General features: G+C 52.3%; 1 protein-coding gene across 11 annotated transcripts in view; it reads right to left on the reverse strand.

The window, feature by feature from the left end:
* Window positions 1-27,105, reverse strand: part of ANKS1A (ankyrin repeat and sterile alpha motif domain containing 1A) — a 106,880-nt gene that overhangs the window by 8,459 nt on the left and 71,316 nt on the right. For all 11 annotated transcript variants that reach the window (XM_026111960.2, XM_026111957.2, XM_064497984.1 and 8 more), the window contains 10 exons: window positions 26,973-27,039; window positions 19,692-19,798; window positions 6,436-6,534; window positions 5,830-5,982; window positions 5,544-5,651; window positions 2,331-2,495; window positions 1,833-1,958; window positions 1,329-1,400; window positions 862-948; window positions 402-539 (listed from right to left, as the gene is read on the reverse strand). In XM_026111960.2, the coding sequence (XP_025967745.2) occupies window positions 402-539; window positions 862-948; window positions 1,329-1,400; window positions 1,833-1,958; window positions 2,331-2,495; window positions 5,544-5,651; window positions 5,830-5,982; window positions 6,436-6,534; window positions 19,692-19,798; window positions 26,973-27,039 (1,122 nt within the window). The remainder of the gene's footprint in view (window positions 1-401; window positions 540-861; window positions 949-1,328; window positions 1,401-1,832; window positions 1,959-2,330; window positions 2,496-5,543; window positions 5,652-5,829; window positions 5,983-6,435; window positions 6,535-19,691; window positions 19,799-26,972; window positions 27,040-27,105) is intronic.

Genomic DNA, 27,105 nt, shown 5'->3' on the forward strand with positions numbered 1-27,105 from the left:
GTTAGTGGCTGTCTCCAGCATCTGATTGTGCATAGCAAATTCCCACTTAAACAGGCATTTTTCAACTCATGCGCTAGAGCTTTCACACTCGCGCGGGGCTCCGTGCAAAGCAAATTGCACCAGAGCAACTCACACTGCAGCCACTCTGGGCATGGCCTGAGGTGAGAGGTTCCAGCTGCAAACCCTGGGGAACAGGGGGAAGTACCCATCCTGCTAACATGCTCTTTGCTATTTATGTGCTTCAGGGAAACACCTCCATGGTTTACGTGCCAAGTCAGACCAGAAAACTAACAGCGTGTGCTGAACTGAGCAGGACAAGCACCCTCGTACCCTACCTCCACACATCCCCGTCCCCCAAGGGCCGCGGCGTGCCGGGAGCCGAGATGCCCTAACGCACTCACCACATCCACGGTGCTGAAGACGTGGCAGTAGTGGTGGCTGGTCTGCAGGTCCTTGGTGATGTAGGCGAACGTGCAGAGATCCTCGGGGTCCTGGGCAGCGCAGGATATGTTCCGGATCTCGTGCTCAGCAATGACGTTCTGCCGGGGTCAACCACAAGCACCCATCACCCTTCGGGGGATGCCAAATACACCCGGCAAACGGGAGCTGCGGCAAGCGTGTAGGGGCGGCAGGGAGGAAAACAGGTACTGCCGGGGGGGGGGGTCTCCCAGCCAGACCAGTCCCAGCCCTCTCCCATGGCAGGAATGAACGGCAACACAGCCCACAAGGAGCCCGTTTGCCCAGCCTTCGGCATACCGGCAACCATCCCACCCTGGTGCTCTCCCATGGCCTTAGCAGCTCCTCAGGACCAGACGTGTCCTGCAGCCATTAGGGCAGGACCGGGAGGCATTTGAAGCTCACCTTGTTAGAGGCATCAATGAACTTCACCCCCTTGTACGTGATGGACAGTATTATGGTCGGGATCTTCTTCATATGCTCTGTGGATTTCTTTGGAAACAAGAACGTTCAAGTGAACAGTGTGAATAAATGCTGCCTCCCTCACCGCAGCCCCCAGGCCCCGTTTGGGGCCAGCAGAGACCCGGAGCTGCTGCCCTGCGAAGGAAGGCGATGGGGATCTGAAATGAGCACAGCACCTCTTTCCTCAGGGGAAATACCCCCCCCTCCCACCGCAGGTAGGAGAGATCTTCAAACTACAAGGAGAAGTGATTGGGCTGGGGTGGTTCACTAGCGTTACATGGCCTAAACCCACTGCTCTGCGCACAGGGAGCCTGCAGGGTTCAGGAAACTGTAGCTACACCAAGATCCCCCCCTCTACATCACCCATTGCAGGCTGTAAGCGAATCTCCCCCATCCCCATGGCTCCATACCCTCATCTTGGCACAGGCGTCCTGCGTAGACTCCGTCCCTCGGAGATCTTTGATCAACATGGAGCCCAAGTACTGTTTGGAAGAGGGGGAAGATGTTAACATGCCTGCAGGCATCCAGAAGGCTTCAGGCAGGAAATCTTTCCAAACCCAAAGCAACGCAGAGAAGATAAAGTCAAGGCTGCTGCTACCCTGGTGCTGGGGGGAGCAGGACATGGAGCACCCAGGACTCTTGTTCTTGCCCTTCTCCTCCAGCAGTGCCCACTGGAGCCCCCACATTCCCATCCCAAATGGCCCTAGGGAGGTGACACTCTCTAGGTGGCCTGAACCTAGTGGGCTCCCGGCCCCAGGAGGGAGATCGTGCACCGAACGGAGGGGCCAGCAGCCAGGGCTGGAGAGGGGCAGGTTACCCAGGACGGGGGGAAGCAGCACGATGCTTCCACATGCGATGGCTCATCTCCAAAGCCTTCTCGCCCTCCTCACCCCCACAAGCCAAAAGCCACTTACGTTGGCCTCGTACCCGCAGGACTCGAAGATGAGCTTCTCCGGCTGGTGCTGCCAGCTTTGGACTGGGGCATAGGGGGCAGCCAGGCTGGGGGGGCGCAGGGTCAGCTTTGACTCACGGCGGTCCTCCTGCGAGGGAAGAAACATGGATGTGAAGCCACAGCAGGTCCAGCCCAGGGTGCAACATGGAGCCCAGGAGAGCTCTTTGGGTCGACACAATTCACGTTTGCAATGGCCAAATCTCACAGGGGCTTAGAGGAGGCAGCACACCGAGGGTGAAGGTGCCGGGGGTCATGGAGATGTGAACCACCCATTTTCACTGAGGCATAAATGAGCTGCTGGCTCTTATGTTCAAGCCAGTGACAGCATGGGGAACGGGGCCCAAGAGGCTCCTCAGGCCCCCACGCATCCTCCAGACTCCCTGCTGCGTCCAGAGAAGGGGTCCTGCAGCGAGCTGTGCAGAGATGCCCACAGGACGCAAAATTTTAAGCATCCGCTGACCTGTGGTTTGTAGCGCTCGGCTCTGGGGTATGGAGCAACGTCGGTGCCACGGTCGTGTTGCCTCTTCCCAGTGTCCCCGGAGGGCAGCAGGAGATCAGCTGACCTGCCCGTGCAGGAGTCGTTCTGGCTCAGGGGCGACGACGTCTGGGACATCAGATCCTGGCACTAGAACAGGCAGACACCAAGAACCACCCCGGTCAGCATGTGCCACGGCCCTGCCTGCTGCTTCCTCTCACCATGCTCTTCCTCGTGCTGGCCGTGCCAGCGCCAAGAGCTGGGTGCCCCCCTGGGAGACAACCGCTGCCCTCCAGACGCTCGCGCCGCAGAGCGGGAGCACAGCCGGGCACAGCCGGGCTTCGGCTGCTGATGCTTCCAGCTAAGGTCAAGGCAACCATTTCTCCCGTGGACTATCAGGACGGGACACCCTGCTCCCCTCACAGCCCCTACACCAAGGGCACAGGCTCAGCCTGCTCCACAGGCGCCCGGAGTCACTTATTTCCGACGCGATACCCCCCGCTCCTCCAGGACTGTTTCAGGCAGGTACGTGGCCCGTTCTACCGCAGCGGCCAAGCCTGCCTCCATCTCCTGCAAGCTCGTCCCGGGAGGGCAGGAGGGACGCTGAGCTGCGGCAGGACGTTTAGAGGAAGAGGCTGTGCTAGAGCGAGGCACTGAAAGCTGCTCCCCCCCAGAGCTGCCGATTAGCCACCCCGGGAGAGACGAGTCCAGATGCCCGACAGCCTGGCTATCACCGCGGGAAAGATGCGCTGCCGGTACGTGCCAAGCGGCCCGGCAGACAATGCGGGGAGCTCGCAGCTGCGAGACGCATTAGCTCTATTCAACGGCCTCGCTTAATTTGCCATTGACGTCCTTCCGCTCCCCACGCCGGAGCCAGGCGCTGGGACGCGCCAGCTGCAGCGCCAGGAAGTGCTGCAAATGGCCCATTCTCTTTTACAGCCTCCCTACCCAGCATATCAATCAGTTGATGCTGCACCGAAGGACTTTACCCCTACCCCCAGTCCCGCCTCCGGTCTCATCAGCCTCAAGAGGATGTTTTAAACGAGAAGCTCAGATCCTCGGCTGGCTGCCTCCCATCTGGGCTTTTGTTGCCTGAACAGGCTGTGGTGGAGCGGCAGACAGAAGATGAAGAGTTTGGACACGGTTCCTGTGCCCACGCTCCGGGTGCAGTGCCAGCACAAACCCCCTCGCTTTGCGCCTGTGGGACCCCGGTTCTTGGAAAACCCTGTGCGAGCAAGCAGGACACGGCAGCTTCTGCTCAGACTGTTTTCTTTTACGAGCCCTTGGGATCCAAGGCAAAAGGGAAGAGCGCGGCAGCAGAGCAAGGACATGTTTGGGACAGGGAAACTCCAATCACTCCCAGTTCCTGCTCCGGGAAGCTCATCTGCAAACACCAAAGAGGAAGCAGTGTGTCACGTTCCCCCTCCGTGGCGTGCTGCCCTGTTATCGAGCTCACAGGTGAGCTGCAAACTCAACAAGTTTTGCTAAACTCAGCTCAAATGCGGGTTTTCAGGAAGAGTGGCAAACGTGACAGCTCCCCTCCCAGCCAGCCCCGATAATGAAGGGTCTGACATCCAAAGGTTCCTGCTCCTGCGATAAAAATCAACATCCACAAATCACATCAAGCACTCTTTGGCACTGAGAGCAACAGCTCTGGAAAACCCAAGCCAGCCCAAGGAGCCAGATTTCAAACTCCCAAACAGTGCAATCAAGACATCAGGCCCCAGCTGCATCCGATCTCACCAGCTGAGCAATGTCACACTCCGGCTTATGGGAAAATTGCGTTACATCTGGCCAGGAAGCAAGAGGGAAGAGAACCAGCTCCGCGTTTCCCTGCGGCACAGGGCACGGGGGGGAGTCGCGTCCCGCTACCTGTTCGGTGCAGGAGCCCAACCTGCACAGAGGCGCCTGGCCCGGAGGAACCGTGTGCCGTTAGCCCTGGTGTGAGCACACGAACCTGGCCTGCAAGGACCGAATGCTGCCTTCCCCTCTTCATTTCAACAGCAGGATCATCGCAGTCACGTGCAATAGTTGCTGCTTGGGTCACCAGAGTCTGTAAAGAGGAAAAGCTGAACTGATGCAATTGGCCATGTTAAGATTTCTCCCAGCGTATCCTGGATGTGTCCGCGTGCTTCAGCTTTCTGTTCAGCACGGTGAAGGCGACGATGGAATTTGATCCACAGAGGAGGAAGCGAGAAGCTGGTAAGCTCATCCATCGCTTCAGCCAAAGCACGTCTGCCCAAACAAACAGCGGCGCTTGCAGTTGTGCGGCCCAGGCTGCAGCACAATTTGTACATCATGACGTGAAGCCTGTAATTTGTTCTTCCTCCGTCCAAGTGCTCCGTTCAGACACTGTTTGGAAATGAAGAGACTCTTCCCGTAACCATGAGGCTTTTCTGATGTGGGTGCTCGTTTCGAAAACCCAACCAGAGATGAGCAGGAATCAGACGTAAGGTCAGCGCTCCGGCTGAGCCAGGGCCGGGCTGGCTGTTACGCTTCCCCAGTTGGGCTTGGCCATGTTCAGAGCGGGAGTATTCGACTTTGCATCATCCCCAGCAGCAGCCAAGGTGCATCCGTGGGAACTGTTTAACGCAAAACGCTTCCACCTCCGCACAGCCAGATGTGCAGTTGTCTCAACACTTCAAAAACTTTGTTCTCAAGCCACCAAATATCTGAGAGCCAGGAGTAACCTGAGCTTCCAGGTCAAATCGATTCGTTTTTATGTGGAACAAGTCATTTAGGTTTTAGCCCTTTTTGAAAAAGGCAATGCAATTTTCAAAGACCGTTCTCTACCTTTATTACTCTCAACACTTACCTTCAAAGGAGTTTTAACTTAAATATTGACATTGTGGGGCTTTTTTTCCTTTCTTTATTGATTCTGCTGGGCAGAATCTCCTGTGCATGAAAGCAGCGGAGCAAGGCTGAACATGCTCCCCACTCTGAGCCTGGACACCCACCCAGGACCCGAGCTCTCGATACACACGCTCTACAGGTCTCTGAGACCCCCGAGGGGTGCTGGCTGCTAATCAGAAAGGAGATGGTAATTCCTGGCAGACTTGGGTTTAGTTTCTTGAAAGAAAGGGAGAAAAGAGAAGAAGGGCCAGGGCAGCAGAAAGCGTCCTGGCCGCTGCTGAGCGCCCTCCGCGCAGACACATCAATCAGGCAGCTCCCAGCCAGGAAACACAAACAGTGACTCACTCTCAGCTGCGAGAACCGCGGCGGCTTGGCCGGTGGCTCCTCGTAGGGCCTGTCCGCCAGGGAGGCGATGATCCTCTTCCGATGGCCGAGCAGATTCACTTTCAGCACCTGCGGGCAGAGAGCGGTCCGTGCAGGGAGCGCCGGGGGAGTCGGTGCTTGCCAACACCCCTGCGCAAAGGCGAGCTTCCCCCTCCGAGCAGCACTGCTCCAACTGAGCACGGCTCCCTGCAAGGCACAGCGCCGGGGGGGACACAGGCAGGGCCTCGCTTGCCGTAGCAATACTCACATTCACTATTTCAAGCTCCCAGAGGTTTTTCACAGTGTCAATAGAGCTGTAGCCGCTCGAGAGGAAGGACTGAATGTAATCCTGCAGCCCCAGGGAGTCGAGCCAGGCGGGGACCGAAGGCTGGCTGTTCCCATCGCAGCCCAGAGGTTTCAACTGCAAAAAGCACAAGCCACGGAGGGGTTAAAAGCCCAAGGGGGCAGGGATCCCAAAGCATACAGTGGCTGCAATTAAAACTAGTTTAAAGACCACCATCGTTTCCTTCAACAGCTTTAATATTTTTAAGATTAAGTATAAAGGGGAACGAGCCCCAGCAGCCCGGCCACCCCGCTGTCAGCCCCAGGCCGGGGGGCTCTGCCAGCCAAGGCAGGCGCTGTCTTCGGGAGGAACCGCTCGGCACGGCGAGAAGTGCTCCAAGAAACCCTCCTCCCGGACCCTCTGGGCAGACCAGGGAGGGCTGAGCCCTCTCCAAACCTGCTGTGCTGGAGAGCGCGCAGGAACTCGGTTAGGGCAGGTGAGCTGCTAACGTACGTTAAAACTGGTTTCCCTGAGCCCGGCTTCGTTCAGCCCTTGCAAAAACACCCCTCCGTGCTTCCCGACGGTCCCGACCTTGGGGAGGGAGCGAGCGGCCTGCAGGAGCTTCCGGCGGTGCTGCGGGTCGCTGATGCCGATCTCCCGCAGGTCCTGGTCCTCCATGACGTTGCAGCCCTGCGGGAGCGAGAACGTGGGAGCAGAGGGCAGCAGCAGCCCCGGCGCTGCCTCCCTCCGCACCATCATCTTCCAGCCACTAAACTTCAACCCATCGATTTAAGCCACCTTCCTGCTTTATGCGCAGAAGCTTTAATCCCTGCTTAACGCTGCCACTTCCCCACTGTGTGGATGAGCCCCCAACCCCGCTCCACGCCTGAGATGGGGCATCCAGGCCCGCTCGGCCTCCCCCGAGGACCGCGGGCGGCTGAAGGCCTAAGCTGGCAGCTCCTCACCGTTCCACTTTCTGGTTTTATATGGGAAACCTAATTAAACCTGGCTGCCGGGCAAAAGGCAGCCGCGAGGGCAGGCGGGCTGCGGGAGCAGTGGGCTGGAGCGGCCGCGGCGCTGGCAGAGCGGCTGGGAGGAGGTTCCCAAGCCCGCGCGCGGGTTAAGCTCCTTCCCACCCCTTGCTTTCTGCAGGGCTGCGGCCCATAAATTTGGCTAAGTGCTGCCCACTGCAAGCGCAGCGGCCGAACGCGAAGGCAGGAGGAGGTGGATTATTTGGTACCACCGCCTCCGCTCCCGGATGCTCCCGGGCAAGTGCCAGCACCGCTCACGAGAGAGCAAGTGGTCATCGGTGGCCGGATGAGACGGGCACCGGGCAAGATGCCCCCGCAGCCTGGGAGCCCAGTGAGCACCTGCTGCCCTGGCAGCGCCGGGTCCCGTTTTGCTCGGGGCATGGCCTCCTGGGCCCGGCGCGATGACTCCCGGGAAGATGCCGTGCGCGCTCCCCGCCCCAGGAGCCGTCCTGCCCCGCGGCCGCCGGGATCAGCGTGCAGAGAAGCGGCGAGTTAATGCCGTGGATAAGAGGCGCCCGAAGCAGCATCTCTGGGAGAGCTGCCCTCAGAGGCCAGACTGCGGGGAAATAATTATTTAGCAAATGACGGCGATAAATTAAATCAGCGGGTGACGGGGAACCAGGGCTCTGCAGTCACTCGGTGACCGTCGGTGCAGGGAGCGGCAGCTCCTCGGCCTCCCTGGGCAGGCAGAGCCTTGATGCTTGTTAGCAGCAGCATCCCACTAAAAAAATTACAATATCCCTCCCCTTTCTTGCTCACAAATTTTAAGCTAAAGAGCTACCTGCAGTGTGCATGTCTGTAACAGTGGGAAATTACGTGCTCGGCTCAGGCAAAAGGCAACGGATTAAGGCGGCTTTAGTGCCTCCGACATGCACCTTATCGGGCACAAGCATCTCTGCACGCGACGGCTCTGCTACAGGGGCTGCCAGAAGGTCCTTGGGAAGGAGGGTGTGTGCAAAGAATTCATCTCCCAGACTGAGGTGGCTTTTAAAGAGCTTTTTTAAATGGACAGAAAAGGGCTGGAGCAAGCAGTGGGATTTCTCCATAAGGCCGGAGAGCAAAGCATTACCGTCCGCAGATGGGACGGAAAGGAAGCACAGGAAAGGACCAACTCTCCCAAATTCACACAGCAGGTTAATGTCACAGCCTGGTACTAGAGTTTCTGACACCTTCATCCTGCCCCCCCAGCCAGCCCATCCTAGAGGAACATTTCTTATTTCAGCCATGAGGAGCTCAATGCCACGGCTGCAGCAGGTAGGTGCCACCAAGGACACGGGTCCCGGAACAGCAAACCTCCCGACAGCAACCACAACGGCAAGGAGGGATGTTCGGACCCAAATGAACCAGGATGATGGCTACATGCGATTTTTTTTATGCTTAAAAATCAAACGAGCTTGCTGATCCCATTTGCATTTTCAGTTGTGCCCCTTTTCCAACATCAAGCCATTTTCGGAGGCTGAGCCACTTTAGCACGGCACTGCCTGGCTAGCTCAGCCCCTCTCCCAAACGAGCAGCTCTGAGCTGGCAGCTCGCGCTCTTCCAGGGACACCTATTTTATACAGACACTCCCGATGCCAGGCCCAAGACAAGGCAATAGCTGTTCTTCCAGTTCTGACATCTCAAATCCAAGGAAAATTGCTTGCCATGTAGCAAGGATAAAAGCTAGTTAAATACAGCAAAACCCACAGCTTTCCCTAACACTCCTTATTTTTGTGTGTCACATTAAATTCCCTCAGCGCCACTCCGTATTCACAGGGTACTTAACGAGGATAGACAAAGCATAGCAGCTCAGAATAAATCACCACTGTCTATTGTGCATGAGCCTCGGCTCAAAGGAGCGTCCCTTAAACCCAGCCAGATTTCATCTCAGACGAAAAAAATAATCTGCCACTAGAATAGATAATTAAACGCAAACACACTGGAGATCTTTTAACCTTTGCCAACCGAACAGCTGAGCAGCTTCTTCTCAGACGTGAAACCTGTTTGCGTTTAACACGCTCTCCAGACCAAAGCCAAGGGGCAGAGATGCTCTTGCAGCACCCGTCCCCGCCTGGGCTGCCACCTGCCCCGGAGCCTCTCCGCTTCAGCACAGCAATTGCCATGGGTTTTATCAGTGTCCTGCTCTCCAGGCAGCTCCTGCATCTGCTGATTCCTTCCTATACGGCGTCACTAAAGACTTTGCACAAAACCCCCTTAGCAAGGGGGGCACTAGAGCCCCCGGGCACACAATGGCACTGAACCGCTGCATCCCGTTCGGTTCATCACTGAGCCGGGCAAAGCCATTTCTCGGCTGTAATGAGGAAGGCACGAAGGGAGACACGTCCATGCCCAGCAGCTCCCAGAAAAACGGGGAAAAAAAGCATTTGTTGCTACGATGAAACGAAGCCCCTTCGCTACAAAGGGCTCTTCTAAAAGACACTGCCTCGAAGCGGGGCTGCAAAATCTCGGAGAAACTGCCATTTGGGTGGTGTGAACAATATCCCATGCAGAATTTACCTTTTTAAATTTTTTTTACAGCCCGAGGTCCTGCCCTTTGGTACTGACAGAGGTCAGCAACCAGACGAGATGTCATCTCCCAAGCGCTCTGCCCCGGGCTCGGGGTCGCGCGAGGACAGCTCGGGCCAGTGCCACAGGCCGGGGAGAGGGAAGCTCCCAAGGACTCGCGCTGCTGTTAGCCCAGTCCTCTATGAGCCTACCTCCTCCAGCAGCGGGCTCAGAAATGCCAATTACGATCAAAAAACCCCTCTGAAGATGCATTTCAGACTTTATGCGTTGTGACAAGTGCTTTTACCTTGTGTGCCGCTCCAGGCTGCGGGGCCGAGCGGAGCCAAGGCAGCTCAGCGCTGCGTGCAAGCCACGGAGCTCTCGCCTTCCCCCGTGCCAGGGCGGGGGGGACGTCTCTGAAAGCCCCGCTTATCCCAACATCGCACGGTTTTCTGCCTGAGGGGAAGAGGAAACTGCTCCTTGCTTCCAACAGGAAAAAGCCCTCGCACTGCACCTGGCCTGGTCGGCAGTTCTTGCTTGCATCAGTCCAAATTTTAACATAGCCACTGTGTGCATGCATTCAATCAGTTTTGTTCTTGGTAGAAAACCTTTGGAAATTTTCTATTGCCAGGAAAGCTAGGATGGTGCTTGGAATCCATCAGGAAGCACAGGCTTTAACACCTGGTCTCTGCCCTCTCTATCACCCAGAAGGGCAGAGATTCGTCAGAGAGCTGCGTGCTCGTCCGGACTACGCTGGGAGCCCCAGTGTAGCTGACCTGCCTCAGGAAACCCGAGCTTTTAGGGAAAGGGTCTGCTTTAGTCATGCTTCACATATTGCACTGTAATTAAACCGCCTGCCAGGCTCCAGGTTTCTCATTAAAGAAAAAAAGCACAACCAAAGGTTGCATTGGACGCAGGTAGCGTCCCCTCCTGCTAGCGAGGTGACCCCAAAGCAAAGCCTGCCAAAATCAGAGCTACCGAAATCTGCCAGCGTTTCTGCTCCAGCAGGGCACTCTGCAGGCACTTAACTACCCAATTTTCAGATGCTGCTTCTTACGCAGAGCCTGGCTTTGGTCCATCCGCCCTTTCCAGCTAAAGAAGGGCCCAAGGCAAAGAAAGTTTAGCCTAGGACGCATAGTCCTCTCCAGCCAGCAACGCAGTTTGATGGATCCCGACCGTCTCGCTAACCTCGCGCTAACACAAGGGCTGCTTCTGTTACTGAGCCCGGTACTAAAGACAGGCCAGGGACTGCAGGGGAGACTGGGACCAGAATGCGCTCACTATTAAAAGCAACAGATGCAGAACCCAAACATAGTTTCACTAGACTACAAAGGCCTCTGCAAACATCTAGAGCAGAGTGCCTTCAGCTGCAAGAGCCAAAACATCCTTTTTTTTTCCCCCCCTAATGTGCACAAAGCTCTTTTTTTCTTTTCCCCCCTCAGCACATTCAAGATGATTTGCATCTTGTCAAGAATTTTGCTGCTACTGCTATTGATTTACTGTTGGCAATGAAAAGCCTGCACGTTGGAGATGGAGACACATCCACCTCACCGCAGACCCTGCTTGAGCAGGAAGAGCACGGAGCAAATCCCGACAACAGCGATGCTGCACTTTCCTTAGCCTCAACACCACTTACTGAGTTCTTTTTGGGTTAAAAAAAAAATATCACGGCCAACACCGCCGGACACGGGAACGGCGACGCGTGCTTGCTGCCGACGGGGCTGTATGGACCTGTGCTTGGAGTGAAAAGCTCTGCTAATACATCTTGCTCAAGAGGATAAGAGCAGCTAATGCCTCGTTAATGGACTAATTTATCAGCTTGTCCTAGAAACAAGTCTGCATTCTGCTCACGTAACTCAGGGATCCACCCTTAGCGGCTTCTCACCCACGACCCTCAGGGACAGCACAGGGCAGGCCAAGCATCACCCCCTTCTACAAGAAAAAAGGGAAGTAAAGCTGCACAAAGAAAATATGGTCTCGAACAGAGGCAGAGCTGAATACCTGCAGCCTCTCCGACAAACCCGCTCCCGTGGCTTATTTCGGAGCACTCTGCCAAGCCCAAAACTGGGACCTGCAATTCCAGGGCCAACGGGAGCGACAGCAGCCCTTGGCCACAAGTAGATGTATTTGTAATTGGCCTCGTGATCTATGGGTTCTGCACCTTCCCTTAATGGCATCTGCAGTTTGTGATAGTTCAGGAGGCTGGGGAAAAGGAGCATTTGTTTAGTTAAGGACATAACGATGAAGCCCTGGCTCCTCGCAGGGCATTCACTGCAGAAAGGGCTCATACACAAAAACCTACAATAAATCCCACGTTAGCACACAGCCACTTCATTTTTGCTCAATTTTCCCCCCATGCATGCTGGCAGCGTGACAATGGCGATGGAGGGAATCGGTCACGGTTGTCAACTTCAGGCAATTTTATTGAGAGAGAGAAAAAAAATTAACTGCTACCATAATGGGTTTTTTTAATATTTATCGGGCTCATAGCTACTAAAGAATCAAATATAAGTATTCTTTAAACTGCTAGTTCTGGTCCACCCACTTTGCTCCTCAAAGTCCACTACAAACTTGCTGCTTTCCATGAAGCTCGTTTTCATCATTTAAGTAGCTTCGCTGCAGCACTGTCACGTTTGCCCAGTTGGAGCTGCGGGCGAGGGGCTGAAATGCTTTCTCAAACCCCAAATTATTGCTTGGCTCGGATGTCAATTCACAGTTGCAGGCTGAATCTGCTCACACCATCCGCTTCCAGAGATAACCCCCAAATCATACCATCGCAGACAAAGCACAGTTCTCGCGAACCACCCAAGTAGCATTTGAAACTCACTGGAGAGCCATCCAAAAAATGGTTTCATTGAATGAATCGATTCCCGCTCAGATGCTTGGCAGAAGCCCTCGCACAAGGGTTCAATTACGCTCTTATGGGGGTTCATCCAAGGCATCAAAACCAGCCTGGGGGCCAAGTGACTCCAAGGAGGAAATACATTTCCAGCCTATTGGCAGCAATGATAAACAGTAGACAATACCATGTAATGTGGCTTATGAACTCCCTGCCTATGTCGTAAAAATAAATGAAAGCCACTTCAAGTCATAAATCTGCCAGCCAGCATGAATCGGGCTGAAGAGATTCTGAAATCTGATTAAAAATTGTCAAAGGGGAGATTGCCAACACAGAGGCATTAGCTGTCGCTCGCTCCCGAGCAGTATTTGCCTCCATCCACAGCAGCTCGGAGGACACACTGACTTCCGATGTCAGACACAGAAAGCCACAGCGGGCCCAAAGCTTTGCAGCACAGACTTGGGAAACCAAAGCCAGAAGCATCCACTCAAGACAGACCTTCACCTGGCCTGTTCCCTGCACAGCCGAAGCTCACTTCAGCAGGAAGCCAAGGCAGTCTGCCCAGGCACAAGTCACAGCAGCGGTTTACCTGGGTCTGGACGTGGCTGTAACCAGGCCAAGTCTTCTCTCCATCTCACCAAGTGCAGAAGCAGTGAAACCTTATCTGTGCCATCTCTGAGAGATCCCTCTCCTCCATAGATCGCTACTGTGTGCAAAACACTACTGGAACATGTCAATCGAGTTTTTCCCCAGATGACTACTATAAAACGACAAGTTTTATATGAAAACAGAGAAAAGCTCGGGGGCACACACACTCTCAGAGCGTGCTAAAAGCCCGGCTGCCGCCCAGGGGACCAGCGTCGGCAAGCCAAGCCGGAGAGCTCTGAAGCCGATCGTGCAAGACGCAGCTCCGGTTTGACGACCGAGGATGTCAGGAGGTGGCTCCAGAAGCAGTGCAGATACCAGGTGAAAGTGAAGACAGCGTGGATGTCAAGCCAACGCCTCACTTCTCAATTTTTTCAGCCGCTCACACACATATATACCAGAGAAAAGAAGAAGGATCTGCCATAACAAAGAGCACTGCAGCTAATTACCATGGCACTAAATTACATTTAGTCAAATTAATGTCAGAACTCTTAAATTATTTGCGGACACCCCATTCTTTCGGTGCCCTCTTCTTTTTACCACTTCTCTCCAATTATAAAAAAAGAAGTCAGAGGAGCCCCCGGCACTACATGAGGAGAACAGATTTCCGTTTCTGACGCTGTCTTATCAAATCAGCATTAGTTGCTTTCTGCACACTCCATGGGAATCTGGCCTCAAAAAATAAAGAAACTATAAAAAACTGGTTTATGTTGTCTTTCACCTGCTCGTTTGTAAATCAAAATGTCTTTGGAATGAATAAAAAGTTCAGCTACAGAATAATCACACAATGGCCAGAGCATGTGAAGTCTGACCTTCTCAGATGTTATCCTGAAAAGCTGTCTCCAGCAGCGGTAAGCATTCAGTCCTCTAAGGAAAGGGAAAAGCCCTTGGAAGTACCTTAAACTTACGGGACCTAATAGAACATAAAATACTGTAATGAGGGTGCAGGTAATGGCATTTCCTTCCCCATTCCTGCAGCCAAATTCCACCTTGAATTACTGAAATTCCTTGTTATTACACTGGCCACATCTTTTCTTTCCCCCAAAACAGGAGTGGTGCCTGGCCTTTCACTCTAGGTCATGCCTGCTTTCCACAGGGCACTGGGACCCACCACACATCCCACCGTGGGGCACTGATTCCTCATGGACCTTCTGAAGGGAGCATCTACCAGAGAGGTACCTACAACCACAGGAGACAAGATGGGACTGAGGTCCAGGAGCAAGAGGGTTCCTTTCGGTCCTTTTGACATTTTTCGTACTCTTACAGCTCCCCCAGTTCATTATTGTTCAAGAATAATTCAGCCTATTTATAGTGCATTTTTCTGAAATCACAGTTTTGTGATCTGGCCCTTTATTCTGCTTCTCTGGTTGAGGATGGGGCAAGGGGCCTCCTGAAGCTCTGCGCACACAAGGGCTGCACCCCTCCACGTGGGGGGCAGCAGGGCTGCCTTTCTCGTGGGTGGTGGAGTCTTCTTGGTTCGCTGGTACCGTTCACGTTTGGCATGCACTTCTGCTGAGGGTTTTACCCTACTCGCCAAGCTAAGTCAAGGACAGCCCATCCATTGCCCGTAACGCTCAGCTCGCAGCTTCGCTCAGTTATGTCCACCCGCTGCACAAATAAACCTTTCCCCTCTAACGAAGGAATTCCGGTGGGCTGCAAATCAGAGGAGGACAACTTTTAAGCACCATCTCCATTTTTTCCTTTTTAAATCCCCACCTGGCTGAGGAGGCTGCTCTTCGAATTAAAGCCCACATTAAAAGTAGAAGCTCAGCGTCACAGTTGCATTGCCCCAAGCCAGCAATGCTGGCAGCGAAGGTCACTCGGTGGCAGCAGAGAGGGTGAGCGAAGGAAGCTGCTCCCTTGGACTGCGTGGTTCATGCCAGAGAAGGACAGCGAGAAAGTCAGGGAAATAATCTTTCCTAGCACTGCTCAGAAACACCACAAAGCTACCGTAGGCTTCTCAGAGGGAACATGTGAATTCTTCCACAGACACAGACCTGTGGCCCAATATGCAGATGTTACTCTGTGAAAAGAGAACTCCTTTTTTCAGAAAACTACACTACTTAAGTCCATCTTCCATAGCCCACTTCGTCCCTCAGCCAAGACAAAAGATTACGTGCAAGCTGAAATAAATGTTGGCTTCTAGTCCCTTCCCAGAAACGCACACATTGGCAACTAAGCTTTAACATCACGTCAAATTGATGTTTAAACAATCCCGCTGACTTGTGTTAGCAATACCCATGCTAGACTGAAGTCAATACTTGAGCAAGATTGTTTACTTTCAACTAGTCATAAACTTTCTGCATTTTACTGGGGAACCAGTCAGCGCCGCTGAGATGCTCTTGTGTGCCACATCAAGCCCTGCAGCATTCTGTTTGCAACTACACGATTTAAACAAGAATTTTACATCATGGAAACACTGACCAAGACAAACACTGGCCTTTTTGAGTGCTGGAACAAGGGACACACCAGGGAGGCCAGTGCTGCAAATCAGCCTGTCTGCAGCATCCCAGCCCAGCCAGAGCTCCTAAAAACTGAGCACGTCCACTCCAGGCAGGATGACGTCTCACTGCACTTGCACACTAACACAAGTGCTTCCCTCCTCCTCCCTATGGCTTTTTTTGGCTTTCTCTCCCCTGATAACCTGCTTACAAGCACAGAAGTCTCTCCAAGCCCTGAAAGAAAGAAGATTCCTAACAAGCACAGTCTCAAAACCAACTGGCATTACAAGCAATACTCTTATTTGTCCTGAATTCCCCCAAAAGAGAAATAGCACCGGCAGAGAACTCTATGCGCACAAGGACGGTCAGTCATGACTGCAGATCCTTCCCAACATGAGTGCCCAGGGGACTTAGCACTATGCCTTGCCAAAGTTGACCTGAACTGCAGTAGAAACTGAAAGTTTCCTGACAGTGGAAGCAGTGATCTGCTAAGCAGCTTGGGAGCAAGAGGTGGTGCTGGGGCATGAAGCCTCCCAGCTATCAGCAGAGCTGCAATCCCAGAGACCACAAGCAGAGAAATCGCTGCTCTACGTTTGCAGCATGCCGCTAAAACACGCTTCTACTTTCGCTTTTTACAGGAAAACCTGTAAAATGTTCATGGCTCACATTACAGTTTATCTCTCCCACCCTGTCCCTTCAGCATAAACCTGTGAAAACTACAGGGCTCCAAAGTCCCTTTCGACTGTCAATGCTACTTTTTAAAGCGCACAGGCAGAGCCCGAGAGAGGAGCAGGATTATTGCCTCCTCTCTGCACACCAGCTCTCCTCCGTGCTGCAGAAGACGGAGCTTGCCCAGCGCTATCACCACGCCACACCGCGCCGGGCAGAGCAGACAGGAGGCCAGCTACAGATCACCCAGCAATAAATCTCCGAATTTCCACAAATAACAGAAGCACTATTCCTGGAAATGAGGCACACTTCTACCTTCCCGGATTAGCATCTGATTAACAAGCCCAATACATTGTTGAACACTTTTCATCTCAAATCACTTTACAACGCTGTGCATTCGGAACGATTTCCCCCATCTCGGGGGTGAGAGGGCTTCTGTACCATAGCTGAACTATCACACAGGGCACGAATGAGCACCGGAGCCGACTGCAAGCACAGAGGAAATTCAGGAATTCCTTAAAATAAAACTGATTAAAGTAGGGGCTACAACAGCATTAAAAAGCATCAGATAGGCTTCTGCAACCTCCAGTTTGGGGCTCTTATCAACGCTGTTTTAGCTTCTGACAAAGATGCCACTTTCTGCACTGAGTTTTCCCAGGAAAAGCCCAGTTCAATTACTGACCAGGCAGAGGTATCATCACAGAGTATCGTCCTGCCTCCGAGTCCCCCCGCAGGTGATTTCCTCCAGTCTCTGTTGTGGTTATAGGATATGCTCTTTCTTAGACTATCATCTTAATCATACCTTAAGTTATTTTCTATTATAGACCGAACAGTCTTCATAAGGGTATTAGATTATAGAACTGTTCCTGGACGCTGTTTCTGTTCTGCGAACGTGCAGGTTGTTCCTGCAAGGCTTTTTTCATGTTTGCTCACAAACGGGCCACCTGGGATTTTGAGCAGCAAAGGGAGCATCCTTAGCATATTAGGGGAAAAAAAAACCCAACCCAAACCCTGCAGCAGTATACTCAGTGCAAAATCTTACAGAGAAAATCAGAATGGTTCTGCATCAAAAGATTCCAACTTCTTAATTTTTGCTACTAAAACTTATTAGCCTCCTAGCCCATCTGGTAATTTGCAAACCGTTACCCAGCGTTCTTTGGACCCTGAAATATTTAACATAATGAGGCCCTAATAGGGACTAAGCCTTTCATAAAAACTATTTAACCCCACAAAAATAATGCCATTTAGTCTGAAATGTTCTTTATTAGTGATTGAAAGTGACAGTTAATATATAAATTATTACCTCAAAGAGAAAAGGCTTGGATGACCTGAAACGCTGGGAGCCAAGCATCCAGGTCCTTTGAGAGCTCCCTGCACTAGCTAGCTGCAATGTCTACAACAATTTTAATAATTCATCTGAAAGCATCAAAATCATCATTAAAAAACAACTGAACTACTCGTTTCTTGTTTGTACCGTATCTGAAGGTTTTACCCTCACAACATCAGAAGCTGATGGAAAGTAACCCCACAGAGGAGAAGAGTTTTAAGAATTAAACCTCCATGCTGGGCTGCCTGTATTAGCTTGACCTTCCCAGGACTCCAATGAAAGGATTTAAAGCTAGTCTCGACATGGGTGCTAGAGTCAGCTCCCGAGTAAAAGGGATAAGCAGCAAAAAGGAAAGCAGCTAGGGTTTGCAGGAAATCTTTTTTAAATTATTTGGCCTTTTAAGATGGTGAGGAAAGAGTGTCCCATTCCCTGCAAGCAGCAGAAGCCGATTTCCTGCACTGGGGGCTGTTAGCCAGCACTGGACGGAGAAGACAAAATATCAAGCTGTAAACAGCATGGGAAAGCAATTCTTACCAGAGACACCACAAATCATATAGTGAGGCATACACAGGGAAGCCAATTCCTTTTCTTTCATTTTATAGATTAGAAAATTCTGCATTAGACAGTTTGCAACCAAGTATTGCTATTTACTGCCAACAAGCACAGTCAATAAAAACTCCTGCTTCTGAGCCTGCAGCTCTTACCTTTCTTGGGGACAAATGGGAAGTTAATTCCCTTTCCTATTTAACTTCTGCACTGACAGAGATTTATCACCACTCATCAACTGGGGTCTGTAGTTGGAGTAAAGGTGTTTCCTCTGCTAACCGCCGGGCTGAGAACTGATACTACGGGAGTCGAACGCCCACCGGCAGAGGATCCGAAGCAGGGACTTACGAGGTGGTTGGTTTAAGCCCCTCACACCGCCTCCAGCACGCCCCAACCCTGAGACAAGCTGAACCCCACAGGAGCTGAATCGGCTCCCGGGGACGCCGCAGCCTTGCCCCAAGCCCAGCGCCCCGAGGTGCCGGCCAGGGGCCCCGGGGTGCCGGCGGTGCAGGGTGCCGCAAGCGGCCGCTGTCCGCGGTGCTGAGCGCAGCCGCCGTGGTGGTGGCACCGCCGGCCCCCCACGCGCCGACAGCACCCGGAGGTGCGTAACCCACCGGGAAATCCCGCTCTCCGGAGGTGTGCTGGCCCTGCCTGGCTAAAGGGAGATCAAGGGGAAAGCTGTCCGTGTGGAGGCCAGGAGATCTGGCTGGGTACTCGCACGGGGCGGCCCTGCCGCAGCACTCAGCTTACAGGGGTGCCCCAGAGATCCCACAACGTTCACAGGAGCACTCGGCCTGTTGGCGAGGTCACTCTTAAAGACTGGAATTACATCCTGCCTTTAAGTACTCCCGACCCTCTGGGTATGCATTTCCTCGCCCCTCCAGCCATGCTCCATTCAGTCTTCTCCCCTTTCTCCAGCTGCCCCACACACTCTCACCGCTGCCGGATGGCTGCTGCGTTGCAGCTCGGGGAGGCAAGAGGCTCCCCCCGACTCAGAACAGTCGCAGTCGCTCACTGCGGTGTTTTCGGAGCCCCCTTCACCTGCCTCGCACTACAGCTGTCAAGCTCACGTCCTGCTGCATATCGCCTCTCTGCACCACCACAGCTCCAAGAGAAGCCACCGCTCCCCTTCCAAGGCAGAGCATTACACTAGCCCGAAGTACTTTGGCTTATATCCATTTTTAGAAATTGTACACTCGTAACATTTGAAGAGTCTGCACACGGAAAGGCACCTCATCAAACCACACAGGAACCCTTCTTCCCCCCCCCCCCCCGCCCCCCCCGCCAAGAATTTTTGTCTTTGCAGCTCATTGTATTATGAAAACTCTCAGATTTTTGTACCATGCAGCTTTAAGTTTCTAGTCACTGGTTACTAAAAACCCTCAACATGAAACATTACAGCATTGTCATCATTAGGTTTCAGAGCCAGCAGTGTCAACACAATTAGCTACAGATCATTAACATTCAGCCAGCATGCTTAAAGTAAGAATACTCTCAACACTTCTCCAGGTATCAAAAGGTCTATCACCTTCACAGTCCGGAACACAGACTGTTCAGTGATTTCTTCAAAACAGTAATGAATCTGGGTTCCCATTTCTGGAGTAAAATGGATATTAAAGATATAGGAGGCAAAGTAAATAGTTTTTTACTGTAATTTTGATATAAAATGTTCACAACTGAATTAAATGTGAGGATGAATAATCCAATACAACCCTCATTTCGTCTAACCTTCTGCACATCCCCAAGACCATCCTGCTGGGCTGCAGACCGCAGATCTGCCCCGCAGCTGACACAGGGTCTCGGTACCAAGTCAAGGTTTGGCCAACGCGTTTGTCAGAGCCCGTGGGTCCCACCCAGCAACTTACCAGGAAGCGGACATCATCAAAGCCGTTCAAAAGCAGCTTACTCTCATATTGCTGCAGGCCAATGGACTCCAGCCACTCCCCGACACTCTGCTCCAGCATCCGCGAACCTGACGAGAGAGGAATCGGCAGACGCTTGAAAAGGGAAAAACCGTTAAGGCGGTAGCAGCGGCACTCTGAGGAAGACAGATGGCATTGCCACATCATAGTCATTACCATAAAGAAACTCAAAAAATTATGCTCAGAGTACAACAAATCAGCTGGCAGACAATTCCTCTTGTGCGCACAGACCATGGACAAGCTTCCAGTGCCTCCCCGGGCTCTGGGTTTAATTTGTATCCCAGTTAACACTCAAAAAAAAAAAAAAACACCTTGCCCGAGCACACTGTTTAGAGGCACTCCTGGGACCACGACACCACATGCACTGCTTTCAGGGCTCGGGTGAATTTCTTGCCAGGCAAACATATGAAGCCCAGCCCCGCGGGGATGCTGATCCGCTCCTTGGCTCATCCGAAGGGGGCGGGAGGAGGGCAGCACGCTTTCCCCTGCGGCATTCCCAGCAGGAGTCACAGGTGCGAGGGAATGGAGTGGAGCTGCTCACGAGCGCACGGAGCCGGGCAGGTCCTCTCGTCCATGCAACTTCGGATGCACTACCCCGCGCCGCGGGCCAGCGGAGAGCGCCGGGAGCATCGCAGGCTCAAAGCAGCTAGAGAGAAAATGCATCTTCATGCAGCCGAGACACAGACAGACACGACGGACTTGCAGAAAAGCAGCAGAAGCCAGACCAGAGAGCAGCTGTCCGCAGGAAGACATGCAAGACAAAGAAAGCACACAAACTGCAGCAGAAGAAAAGAAGGGCTTATACTTTTTTTCCCCAAGCAGTCCTGAAAGAGGCAAACCATGGTAAGGGTTTTTTCCTCTCCGCTATTGTGTCCCGAGGAGCAGAGGCATGAGCGACACCGAGCACGAGCCTGCCAGTCCTGGCACTGTCATTTTACCACCTATCTGGAAGCACGGCATTTCAGCACGCTGCTCGGACTGGGCTGGCTGTCTACGCTGGAGAGTCTAACTACAGCGCTGCGTCGGGTGACAGCGAGAGAGAGGAATCGGTGCGTTTTTCACTCAGTGCCTTCGGTCCTGCCAGGTGCTCGGTGCGTGCTTGTATTTGCCCTTCCTTCATTTTCTTCAGCTAAATGCAGATGCTGCATCTGAGCCCCTCGCTCACACAGGGAGCAGCTCTGGAGGAGGAGGAGGCATCTCACTTCCTTGCATCCAAACCACACCACAATGAAGAGAGGTGACCAAATGCAAGCACACTCCTCTTCCTGCAGCAGCTCAAGTCCGAGACATGCCCTGGCACCTCCTTTCAGCCTTTGATAAACGAGATTCTTCCCGACACCCTACGGAAGCTGTGCAGGCAAGCTCTCCCTTCCCTCACCTCTGGGAAGGGTCCAGCGACTTGTTACTCTCCTCTAGCAAAGCTTGAGACCTTAGATACGATAAGAAAAGTTCAGAGATCTCCTTTTCATCAGGGCTCAGAGAATTTGGTATGCAAGACATGCAGAATTTTTGCAGGCTTCTTAGCACATCTGTGTTTCAAGGGTATATGCAAATAAAAGACGATGACCAGGAAAACCAAGTTTGCTTCCTTTGAACCTTCAGGTCAGGTGAAGCTGTCTGGTACCTTCCAAGCCATCCTTCCCACCCCCGCCCCGCTGCAACGGCGGCACGACGCAGAGCTCACGGCGTGATCTGGAAATCTGCTGGGTGCGGGATCCTGTCGTGCTGATGCACAGGGGAGCTCCTCCGCCGGGCGAGCCGCGCTCGGCGCGTTCAGGGCAGCCGGCCGGTCTTGCTAGCGCGCGCTGCAGCGCAAGAGATGCAGAGAGCGCGGAGGCTTTCCGTCTCCCTCCCCTAACGCAGCCCGTGCAGCAGGGCAGCATCTAAACCTGGGATTTATGCAACAAGCTCCTGCTTGCCCAGGGTCTCCATCCTTCCCTCCTGGCGATCCGCGAGCGGCCGGAGTCGCGTCCCTTTACCAGGCAGTCGCGTGTCCTTGCGGAGAGCCGCGGCGGAGGGCTTTGTCTGAAGGCAGCGAGCTCCACGCTCGCTGCTCCGCTCTCAGCCCTGTCTCCTGCTCTCGCATTGCCTGTCCCTCCCTTCTCTCCATCCTCTTACCCCTCCCAGCTTTTCCATCCGCTGTACAAGCAGCGATCAGCCTTCACGGCAGAAGCTGCAGCAGAGGGGAGGGAGGCAGCAGCTTTGTAACTCTCAAGTGGAAATTACCGACTTCTCAATATTTACTCGATGATGGACTACGCAGCGTGGGTTTGCAAAAAAATGACGTTACAGGTTCGCTTTGACAGCTCAAAGTGATTTGTGGCTGGCTCAGAATTAATTTATCGAGAGAGAGGTGAGGAAACTGCCTGCTGCCTACTACAGCATTTCTGGGAGCAGGCGGGGTATTGGCAAGGGGAGTGAAACCACAGCAATTCCTTCCTCTGAGCTCCTGGATTTGCTTTCACAGAAAGTATTTACTCTACTCAGCCTTTTGTACACTTGTAAATACATTTCTGCTTTTACAGGGGAAATCGACAGTGACACCAAGTTCAGGTTTTCTGGTTTTAAAACCACTTCAAATCAAGGCAAAATGAAGTGGGGAGATTACGGCGGGGGGGGGGGGGACAGAAAGTGGGTTAATTTGAGGAAGCAAAACAGATGCAAAGAATCTGTTTGCCCAGGTTGAGAACAGAGAAGTCCAAAATATGCCTGATACCTGCACGGTACAAGGGCGACACAGGAGCAAACAAATCCCAGGCACCGTGTCCCCCCAGCAAGAGCCTGACCGCAACTTCTGACTAAAAAACCCCCTAATCCTCAGGCCAGCTCCATCCTCCTTTCTCATGCTCCAAATTCTAGGAATCCTACACCTTTATAGTGATGCCATGGGAAGAAAAAAAAAAAAAAAGCAGCAGCAGCGGATAGAGCAAAGCTGGAAGTAATCAGAGTGTTTTGAAGTTGCAGCAAAAGGAAATAAAAAAAAAGGGCAATCCAGTTCCTGCAAGACATCTTTCAGGTAACACCGCGTGCTTCAAAGAAAGCAGGAAGGGACAGGGCCGCCGGGACTCACAAAGGTCCTTCACGAGCTGTTGTTTCAACGACCACCTTCGGTGCAGCGGTTAGGGCTGCTCAGAGGAAGGAAATAAGTGGGTCGTCCCTGACAAAGGGCATCACGCTTTGCTCACGGACACCGAGAGCAGTTTAACGTGACCTGGCGGGGCCTGAAGACGCACGACCAACTTCTCCTGGAAGAAAAAACTGCGAGTCCAAGCGAGCACCGATGAAGCCGTGGTCCGCGCGCGGGAGAACCGAGCCAGGCCCTCAACGCTTCCGCTGGGGCCGAACGTCCCTCACCCCCTTGGGACCGGCTATAAACCTCGGCAGCATCGGAAGCAGGTTGCTGGAGCTAAATAAACGCACGACTGCAAATCACACACGCACAGAGACACAGAGCTCGGGCTAAGTCACCGAAGCGGAATACACGGCGCTCCGTTCCCTGGCCAAAACCCCTTCAAGGCAGAGGTCAGGTGGAGCACAGCATCCTCTGGGAGATGCTGTTCCTTCATCACCCACCCTCCAAAAAGCACTTAGCAACACGGATCAGCAAGTGCTTCAGTCGGCAGACTTCTCCCCTCACCTGGGCTACCCCGCTCTTGGGATTCAGCCAGAGGAATACATTTGGACGATGTCCCCGCCTGCTCTACCAGGAAACCAGAGGGACAAACCTGCTGGCCGAGAAACACACTCTAACCTTAAATTCTGTAAAGGTGTCAGGATATGTTAAATCATCTTAATATCCAAGGGTCTGAGAAGTTAATGTGTTCATCCATAAAGCCAGGACAAGGCACAGAAGTGCTGCCATCGTTTTTTTCAGGGATGGATCGGCGGTGCAGAAGTCGGCCCGAAGCTGCACGGGAAGCCTGGGGCGCAGCAGGGACCGAACCCAAGCGTCTCCGGCCCTGGGCTAATGTGGCAGCAACGCGACTCCGAGGGCCCTTGCTCTGCCCAAATCCAAGCTGGGTGTATGCAATAACTGCTCGTATAAACAGACTCCAAGTATATTTAACTCCATAGCCAAGCAAGGGGTTTTACCTTCACAGGCAAATCGGTGACCCCAGACACCAAACTCGAGTCGGGAGCTCCACCACCCTCAAAGGCTGCCTGTTTTCAGGGACGTGAGAGCACAGGGAAAGCTCCTGGCAGCTCCCTGCTCATTTGTGATACGACCTGAACGATTCAAACAGCCCCAAAGGGCACAGCTCTGCTCCTGGCACAGCCGCTGCTCTTGCGGGAACGGAGAGCTCTGCCTGGCAAAGCCCGGCAGGTGCCGGGACAAGGCTGCTCCCACCGCGGCCCTTTGCCAGCCAGAAACACGGCAGAGGACAGGACAGCCGCAGCCAAACCAGCCTCACCAGCCGAAAACATTTCCTACAGTAACGCTGTCGAGAGAGATTTCGACTTTCGAAAACCCTCGAGCAGTACACGGCACTTTCACGGCACAGTCCATCGGCATCCATTTCACCTGCACCGATATCAAAGCCTCCTTCCTCTCCGCTTCACCTCTCCTTCGCATGCACTTTCCTCAAAAGGAGGAAAAAACCCACCATAGATTAGGAACGTGCAGGGCTAGTGAACTTGGGGAAATTCCTGCAAAAGCTGGTAAAACTGAAAAACAAGACTGACCCAATGTGCAGATCCAAGCACGCAATGAGGTCGCAATACTGAGCATCGAAGGAAGACTTTTAACTAAGGCTCGGTCTCGATGCCGCTTTTCTGGTCTGATCCTGACTACAAGCTCGGTGCAGAGCCCTCGATTCCCCAAGCGCCAGCCTCCTCTACTCATAACATTTCTGAAAACGAAAGCGTTTTAACCCAGTGTCCTCTCCTGTTGCTCCAATGCTGCATTGCGGAGATAAGAGTTATAATAGTTGCAAACATGGCCAGTGGAGGCTCTTAATACTCGCACTGTTTGAGGAAAATCAATGCGCCAAATGACACAAAGATTCCTCCTTCACCTCTATATGGAAATTAGAAAAGGCGAGGACAAAATACACCACTAAATCATCACACACACTATTTATAAAGGGCAAAATTAATAAAACTTAGTACTTCAAGGCCACAGAAGCATGCACATAAAACATTTTTCTATAAAAAACGGAAATCAAAGTTTCATCAGATTTGGAGCTATGAGGGGGCATCTGAAGTTTTATCGGGTGAATGAGTAGGGGAAAAGATATAAAAATATTCTGGCAAATACATTTTATGGGTTGCAGAAAAAACAGTAGCTTTGCTGGAAAACCTCTGCAATGCTCCAGCTACTCTGGACATCCCACGTCAGGTGCCGGGTGGCAGAAGCAGCTCCGTACGCTGGACCACCCCTCCAGAGCACCCAGACCTTGTCGGGGCTCTGCTCTCCTGCGCCCAAACTAAAACCCTGACCTCCAAAAGCTCTAGCTGAGACTCAGACTGCAAAAGCACACACAGTAAACAAAAAAAAAAAAAGTTGGCCCCAGTGATGGGGCTGCAAGGACAGAGTAGAGGTCAAGGAAGTCTGGCCAGAGCTAAACACTGGCTCCAAAGCCCAAGTTAACATTAATTACAAGGCCACGTTTCCTTACCTCTGTGCTGACTTAAGACCGTAAGACATTCAAGAGGCTGTGACCAGGCTATTTTTTTCATTTCTTAATCTGACACAGAAAAAAAAAAAAAAAAAAAAAAAAAGTGTGCCCATGGAACTGCTTACATGAGAGTCCTCATAACAACTAATTTTAGTCCCTCCCTGAAGCAGGGTTCATCTGCTAGGCTGGAGCATCAGTGTCATCTCTGACCTTCCAAGGGACACGGCAATAGTGTCCGGAGAACCTGAGCGGGACCCGACACCTAACACAGCCTGGAAAGGGAAGAAAGGGAAAGATACCCCACCACCTAGGTGGTGGTTGGGGGCATTAAAACCAACTGCACAACAGATCTGAGACACACTTAAATACAGAAAATATTCTTGCACATATGGAAAGATCCTGACTGCAGTGACTGATGTACAACAACTCTGAATGCAAAACTCCCATCCTATCCTCCAGAACCGAAAGGATCTTCTGAACCTTAAAGAAAACTAGGTAGAACTAATTTTATAAAACAAGACACAAAATACTAGACAGCGTGGAGGTTTATAAAAATATTCTTATCTCTAAAGAGCACAGATCCGCATTTAGGTAACCAAAAATGTCAGAAGAAAGAGCATCTCGCTACTGCATTATGTATTTGAAACAAAAACAAGATTGTTGTGGGGACTCTGAGACCTGCCAGAAGACAGACAGCAGCTCTGTTTCAGACTGACTGTTTAAAGAAAATTTTGCTGTTTTCCACCATCCACCGCAGAAGAATGGAAACTTGAGACAAACATATTTTGAAAGGCAGGACAGAACAGCGAGCAATTGGTTCGACTTTTGCAGGGGCTATGTCGAGAACAACAGTAACTGTAGGAGCTAGGAGACCAGTAGAGCTTTCTATCCCTAGGATACTGGCTGGAGTCTTTAAAACATCTTTCAGCTGCAAATTAGATTTTTTTTCTTGAGCATGGAAAACCTGATCCTCCTCCTACACAATGAGCAAACTAGCTGTGAAGTTTTAAGTATGAGAACACGCTGGCTGTCGGGCTGTGGGAGAGGGGGCAGTGAGCCAGCCATTCAAGAGACAATTTTCCTCCTTCAAACTCACGGAAGAGCACAAGAGGCATCCCAGGCCACTCTCACAAGCCAGCGATTCTCTTCTCTGCATGGAAGGAGCCATCGTGAGATCTTACCCACCTCGAGGGACAGGTTGTAAGGGGGCACTTAAGGTATCAGAAGCCACCGATAAAAACTCCACGATTCCCAGCAATAGGCATTTGCTTGAAGTTACTTGAATATGCAAAATCACCTCTAAATTAATCATATCCTAAACAGTAATGCTAAGTCCCAAAATGCAAAGAGGCAGCCAGTTTCAAAAAGATACAAGACCCCTTACACACCCCCACCACAGTCACTGGGGGAGCATTAAATGAATCTACATATGGGAGCACTGATTTAGGACTGCTGGTAGTTGTCTTAAACATCACGCTGGGAAGCTGCAACGTGTCCCTTCTGCTCCTGCGAGCCGAAGTAGGTTAGAGAAGCTCTGCACGCAGCAGCCAGCACCTTGCTGCCTCTATACGAAAACACCGACACACACGCGGGCTGGGTACGCTACCTGAGATCCTCTGCTGTTCCTGAGAAAAGTCGATGCCTTCGCCGATGGAGCTCATGATTTTCTCAATCTGGAAATAAGAAAAAAAGCACATGCAGTGTTATTCGGAAAGCATTAAAGGCAGCCTGGGGGTTTC

The sequence above is a fragment of the Dromaius novaehollandiae genome, chromosome 27 (genome assembly GCF_036370855.1).
Source record: "Dromaius novaehollandiae isolate bDroNov1 chromosome 27, bDroNov1.hap1, whole genome shotgun sequence".
Lineage (NCBI taxonomy): Eukaryota > Metazoa > Chordata > Aves > Casuariiformes > Dromaiidae > Dromaius > Dromaius novaehollandiae.